Source organism: Pieris rapae, chromosome 12, assembly GCF_905147795.1.
Source record: "Pieris rapae chromosome 12, ilPieRapa1.1, whole genome shotgun sequence".
NCBI lineage: Eukaryota > Metazoa > Arthropoda > Insecta > Lepidoptera > Pieridae > Pieris > Pieris rapae.
This window is the reverse complement of record NC_059520.1, coordinates 9931991-9939187: the sequence shown is the minus strand read 5'-3', so window position 1 is coordinate 9939187 and position 7197 is coordinate 9931991. Positions and strand designations below refer to the sequence as shown.

Here is a 7197-nt window from a genome sequence, read left to right as displayed (position 1 = left end):
AGCCATTCCTCAATTTCCACCACCGTTCGAGCGAACGCGTTAAACGCGTGTATAGGAAGTCCATTGCTGCACAGTCGGAAATCGAACCTACTATCTCAGGCCAACACTTAATTTTTCATATTTTCATGTGAATTGAATTAAAGAAGTACCAATGAATGACGATATTTTATTGATTCATACAAGACAATTAACTCTCTATCAGGCGAAACGTATAAGCAATACTCTATACAAGTTAATAATTAGTTTTTTGTTAATTATTCTAGAATTTGGACAATAACACCTTCACTTCTAGATTATGTCAAGCGCACATAAGACTTTTTGTGGTCTCCGGGGCAGAGTACATCGTAGGTACATACTGGATTAATATACAGGCGCATTCTTCTCTGCAGTGGTTCGGCTGCAGAGATTCGGTTGGAGCAAAGTCCTTTCGCTGACCCCGGACTTTGAGTCTTTTAAGTGTAAACATAGGTATGTTTAGATATGGGGCAAACTGTTGGCTAATTAAATAGATATAATTAAAACAAAATATGAATATTTTGGCAAAGCTTTACATTCTCTAGGGTTCGGATTCTTAATACAATGACATCACCATAGATAGAGTGAGATAACTCTAAAAAGGCATATAAAATTAATCCTTTGTCATGCAGTCATACGCACCGTGGTGTATTTATTAGTATTGATTGTGTTTGCAGTAAAAACAATCCTGCATCCGACGCTCGTATTTATTTTGCCTCGTTTTGTCATAATAATGCGCATTGATAGGGGAGAAGGTGTTTATTATACATGCTGTTCTATTTTAACAGTAATTATTAATTATAATTATTAATTTATACACCATCTCGTATCTAGAACACAAAAAGCTTATTCTTCTGAATTGTATCGCAATCCGTGAGAGCTTTGATTTTTAGTTTATTTTATTGTTTTTTCCTTACTAGTGTTGCCTGGATGACCGTTAAGGCATCCCTTATTATTTATGATGTTATTTGTTTCTCTATAAATGAATAGTGTAAATAAATAACCGTAAATTAATGGTTATATATTATTATTATGTAGGTTAAGAATATTATTGTAAATATATGTGGGTTGGAAATAAATGTATATGTCGTTTTTGTTCAGTTCCAACCAGAGCGAATTGTAAACGTCTGAAAAGGACAAAATTAAAACCACATGTACGTTCGGCAGCGTGCACTCTTTTCTATAAAAATTGTCAATATAACTGCACCGCAAAAAGAATTCTTATGAATGTAATGATCCAATGTAAATTTAACATCCTGTATAAACTCACCTACACAAGAGGGCCCGCACAATTGTTTATGTTATTTCAACGTATTTTGCCCCACAATGGTTGCGATTGTTTTCTTACAAAATCACTACCCTGCCAGTGATATCTATCAACTTGCATATTTCAATGAGTATGGGGGCTACTGTAAGGCGTGCTATACACGAAAGTGTAAAACGAGGTTCTTGCGAATCTAAGTCTACGCACGAACAGCCTAATTTCGTGTAGCTGAAAAGTAAGATAAGATGTTTGCATAGTGACTTTAGCGTGTGACATCCCTGAGGTCGTAAGTTCGATATCCAGCTTTCCAATGGAATTTCTATCTATGTGCGCATTTAATACACGCTTGTACGGAGAAGGAAAACATCGCGAGGAAACCGGCTTAACTGAGACCTTGTCGATGGTGTGTGTCAGGCACTAGAGGATGATCATCTACTTGCTTATCAGATTTATAAATGATCGTGAAACAGATCAGATAAGGTTGTAGAACCACTGTTTAATGTTGAGTGTTCTAACGTTTGAAAATTTACTGATACAAGATATATTCCAGAAAGTAAAGAGTGTCCAGTTAGGTTCAGCCCAGAGTTTATTAAAGTTTGGCATAAGATTTGGTATTCCGGCCTATTCGTTGTTTCTATATATTCATTATAAAATCTATATTTTCGTACGTTTCTGAAAAATACAAATTCCTGTGCAGCTGTGCGTAACCGTGACAGGCCGCTATTAACTTATAAAACTATTAAATTATGTAATTAATGTAAATGAATTTGATAGTTCAAAATTTTGTTCCTTAAAAATTATCGCGTTAAATAAGGGAAATCTGGCGTATATATTTACAATTTAATGAAACGTTCGTGTGTAAAATGCCAAATTAATTGCAGTATTATTTCAGACTCATATTAAAAATTATTTGTTTTTATAAAGGGTTCATAGTGTTATAATGTTTTATCATTTGTTATCATAGCTTTTTATTTGAAAAGTTTATTTTGGATACCCTTTTTAAGAGATTTCTAAAGAGGGGTGAAATATTAAATCGTTGTATTTGTGAACCTTGCTAGATAGATAAATAGATCAGTGCGTAATGCAATTAATAACAAGGGCGTAATGGCTAAACAAAATATTTCTTAATTATTAAGAAGTTTGAAAAAATTTGAAGAAGTAAAGCAGTTGACAACACGTGGCTGATATACAGATTTAAAAGTAAAACAAATCATAAAAAATAACCTTTAGGTACGAATTGATGAACAAGACAGGTCGAACTGACTATAAATCTAGTCCATGCAAAGATCGATAATTTATTATAAGATCATTGTTCCTTCGTGTATAATACACGTAAAATCATCATTAATTGTGATAGTATTTGTATATACAAAACACAAAAATAGGAGTTTCAAAATAAAATATTTTGTGAAATTTTCTAACGATTTATTTTGAGTAATATCTTTCGAAACTAGATTTAACTATACAATAATTCTTAAAAATATTTAAATAATTTTACAATATTCTTCCAACTCAGTTGCCAGCTATCCTGTAAAATTTGTGATTTCCTATTTACCCAATTCCATTCAAGACTCATTCTGACAGGCCAACATAATATGTGTTTTGTTTTTATTAAATACATTTAATTAAAACAAACATTTGCTGAGCGTGACAACTGCAAGCCTTTAAGACATCGTATTTAGTATTTGTATTAGTGCGTTATTTCCAAATGTTTTTGCATAAAACAAAGAAAATATTTTATACAAATTTAAACTTTACTTAGATTTAAGAACAAAAGCCACAGGTCGTAATGTATTTAGTAAATTTTCCGCTGAATGTATCGCATGTGTCATTATACAACTAACAAACATCGTTTTTGAATTATGAATTTAAAGTTTCAATTAACTATGATTTTTAGGACAGCTGTAAGCCTGCAACAGCTATAGCAGTGTCAGTGGCTTCAGTATGCCACTCACGTCCCTATGGTCGAAGGTTCGAACCCCTGTTGTGCACTTATTAACTTTTCTGTGTGTATATAATTAGTAAAGGACCAAGATACATTACACCCAAAGAATTTAACGGCGTGTGCCAGACGCACTAGGCTGATAACCTACTTGCCTAATATGCCTTATTACTAAAAACATGGTCATAAGCTAAAGAAACTTGGGACCACAACCTAGGGTGGTACCGTCAGGTTCTTTATCTTATCAAATATACATTACCATCAGCAATATCCTTTTATGTAAAGACCCTCAGAAATGATCGTGTCCCTTTATTTTTTAGCTTGTTTTAAGTACATAGCGGTGGTGGGATTTTTACTTATGGAATGACAGATTCAAAAGTATATTTTAAGACGTATCCGAATCTATATTATTTAAGTGTTGGTGCATTACTGTCATAAATGTGGTATGGCAACAAATTAAATGCAACTGTTTCATACATAGCCAAAGAATTATGATTGAATTAGTAATTTAAGTTCAAATTCATTCCATAATTAATTGCACTATGTTGTGGCACAATACGATAACAATTATAACAGATTCCTCAAGATCTTATATTAATTATAATAATAAATTATGTCTAATTTTCTACATTATTTACAATATATTTCGTTGCGTGAGAGGGACAATCAATGTAAGTAATGTACGATATTTCTTGAGTTTTATTATTAAAACACAAAACGACTATCTTTGACGCTTTATGCAAAATTTCTAGACACAATACTGTAATACAAAAACTCAATAAATAGCATACCATATATTCCTAAACCTAATTTATACATCTATCACCAATAGATTAATATAGAGGAACGTCAAATAAACAACATAATATAAATGCAATACTTAAAATATCCTCACATACAAAGCAAGGTAAATATATATAATTAAAAATGCATGATAAATAATATTTACATTCTCATCAAACGTGATTGTCCATTGTCCTATCCATATTTACAAGCTTAGCTGTCGGGTCAGAAAATGACAGTGAGTGGCCTTCTAAACTCTCCAGTTTGGGTACTCTGCGCGTACTGACTCGGGTACTGCGGCATGAGAAGACCAGGCGACTGGTAATAGGGCAAAGATGGCGAGGGATTCGACCCAGTGGAGGAGCTGCCCTCTGGGCGATCGTGCTTCGGTGTTACGTCTGGGGATTCAGTAGAACGTGGAGAGATACTAGGAGGTACGCTCAACCCAGCCATCGCGGCAGCTGACGCCTCTGAGTACATCTTGCTGATGTCCATGGGATACCGTTGCTGTTGTTGATCCATGTACATGTAGGCTTTAGACAAGGCCGCGGAATCGAGGTATCCTCTAGCAGGGTCGGGGTACATGCTGTAGCTTCTGTATTTGTCTTCTATGGAATATTTTGACATGTCCATCGTACTACCCACCTGTAATGGAGGAAATAGATTATTAATACAATTAAAACACATAATAGTTCGACAATATTGTTATCTTGGTTTGTATGGATAATGTATTTTAGATGAATTCATATTACAGGCGATTTTGAGGGAACAAAGTTTTGGGGAGTTTTAAAGAAGAGAGTTGTATAGGACTAGTTATATTTATTACATAAATATGATTGATAAAAATATAATTTAAACGTCATAATCTAAAGTAGTTATTTTGACAAAAAAAATGTAAATAAATGTATGGATTAAGCCTACGGTTTACTATAATTGTGTCGATGTGCGTAGGCGCAATGTGCTTACTATTTGAATGTGATGATCAGTGGCATCAAACATAAATTGGATGGCTTTGATATTTTTATTAGGTACATATATCTTATATATATATATATCTTATAACAAATATAAAAATTCAACAATTAATAAAGAAACGTCGAATTCTTTTTGAAGTCGGATGAAAATTGCAAAAGATTGTGTTGATTTTATTATAATCTATGTCTTTAAAATATAAAAATCTAAAAAAATATAAAGATCTATAAATTATAAAAGAAATAAAAATGCTTGACTGCAAGGTACGATTATTACTCGAAATTTAGGGATCTGTCTCGCTCACTACAAAATTTTGGACACACTGCTAAATAGTTCGGGTAATACGCACTATTTAATAATTATAAGTTATTCTAATCAAAATATTGACAAATCAAAACCTAACATTAATTTCATAAGCGGATTATCGTTTGTAATCTATGAACGATTACTGAAAAAAATTCATTCGCACACATCTCATTCAAGATAAAGCTCTATACAAATTGAATAGAATTGAAAATCCTTTGATAAATGTTGTATTGTGTAACAAATCAAAGTTAACAAAGCGCTCGAATAAAGCTACGAGTTTTAAATTTTTTAATGAAGTGAGCCGCACAATACCGCGAGGTAAATAGCCGTTTGTGTGATACAGTGTTATAAAGTTTGTAATCAATTGAACTATTACAAAAAAAAATACTTCTTTATATGCCAATAATATTATTGATATATTTAGCAATATGAGCTCACTTTTATCGCGACCACCAAAGCAATATAAACGAGTTTGTGCAAAAATAGTTAAATATATTAATTGTATTTAATAACACAATAGAATAATAAAATATTTCATAAGCTACATTAGTAAGAACTAAAATTGATGCACTACCCTTTTAGGTCTAGGCCTCAGCTTCTGTATCTGTTTCATGATCATTTGTCAATCTAATAGGCAAGTAGGTGATCAGCCTCCTGTGCCTGCACGTCATCCACTTTTTGGGTGGCAAGCTGGTTTCCTCACGATGTTTTCATCACCGTTCAAGCGAATGTTAATACTTTTAAATTTCTAGTATTAATAATAATACTATAATAATATATTTCGTGCAAAAACGCATACCTAACTGAGATTTAAAAACATTTTAAAACCCGTAACATTTATTTGTCCATTCTTTATACCCGTGAGTCCTATCGTGTTAAGGTATAACCTATGGTCGAGAGTCGGTGTTAAATCAGGATTAGTCAGACACCGAGACGTCGGCTTTACAACCCAGTGCTTACCGCATTCAATATGACACATATTTCATACACTTTATAGATTTTTTAGTTAAAGTTATACAGGTTCAATAGAATTGTAAAAAAATGTTTAAAGAAATATTTTAATATGCAAACCTATTTATTTATTTAATTACACGTCACTTTAAATAAACATGTAAAAAAACAAGTTGCTTTACAACGGACGTTCTTATTAAGAAGAATTCACGTAGAAAAATTAAATGTCGTCTTGTAGCTAGTGGCACTACAACCTTTTTAGGTCTAGGCCTCAGATATCTGTATCTGTTTCATTTGTATAACTAATAGGCAAGTCGTCTTCCTCACGTTGTTTTCCTTCACGGTTTGAGTGAATTTTAAATGCGCACATAGACAGAAAAGCAATTGCTGTAAGGGGATCGAACCTACGACCTCAGAGATGAGAGTCGTGCTAGGACAACATGACCCTGATTATTATAAATACTTGTGAACTATTTTATCAATGTCTTACATCAGATCTTTAGCGCATCCATGAAACGTTCCAATTAACGTAATAAAATAAATTCAATAACAACCCTAATTAACCATGAAAACTTAGCCAAACGCATCGATCAATATATTCGATTAACAAAAGTTACAATGGTTCGTTACCGGTACCTGCTAAAACGCAATATCACCGTTTTTAATATCCCCTCAATGGTAGCTGATTATATTGTTTTCGATGTTTAGGGCACGATTCGATACGTTAATCGAAAAAAATCGATCATTCGATAGTCGAGTCTATTAAGACGGCACAATGCGTTGGGGAGTGGAGTTAGGGGTGCTAGCGTTTGTTTTTTAAAAACTATTTAATACTGACCCCAGAGCTGGTCTATTCCTCGCTTTAGCAATCGTAATACAGTGAGAAAATGCCAGCATTAATGGTGCCAGGAACCAAACTTCTCAAATTTGTTTTTTTTTATAAATTATTATTGTTAAGATTAAT

General features: G+C 32.9%; 1 protein-coding gene across 1 annotated transcript in view; it reads right to left on the bottom strand.

Moving 5' to 3' along the window:
• Positions 1-2682: 2682 nt before the first annotated feature.
• Positions 2683-7197, bottom strand: part of LOC110996687 (transcription factor Sox-21) — a 42866-nt gene continuing 38351 nt past the window's right edge. The window contains exon 5 of the mRNA XM_045630554.1: positions 2683-4649. Coding sequence (XP_045486510.1) covers positions 4230-4649 — 420 coding nt within the window. The 3' untranslated portion in view covers positions 2683-4229. The remainder of the gene's footprint in view (positions 4650-7197) is intronic.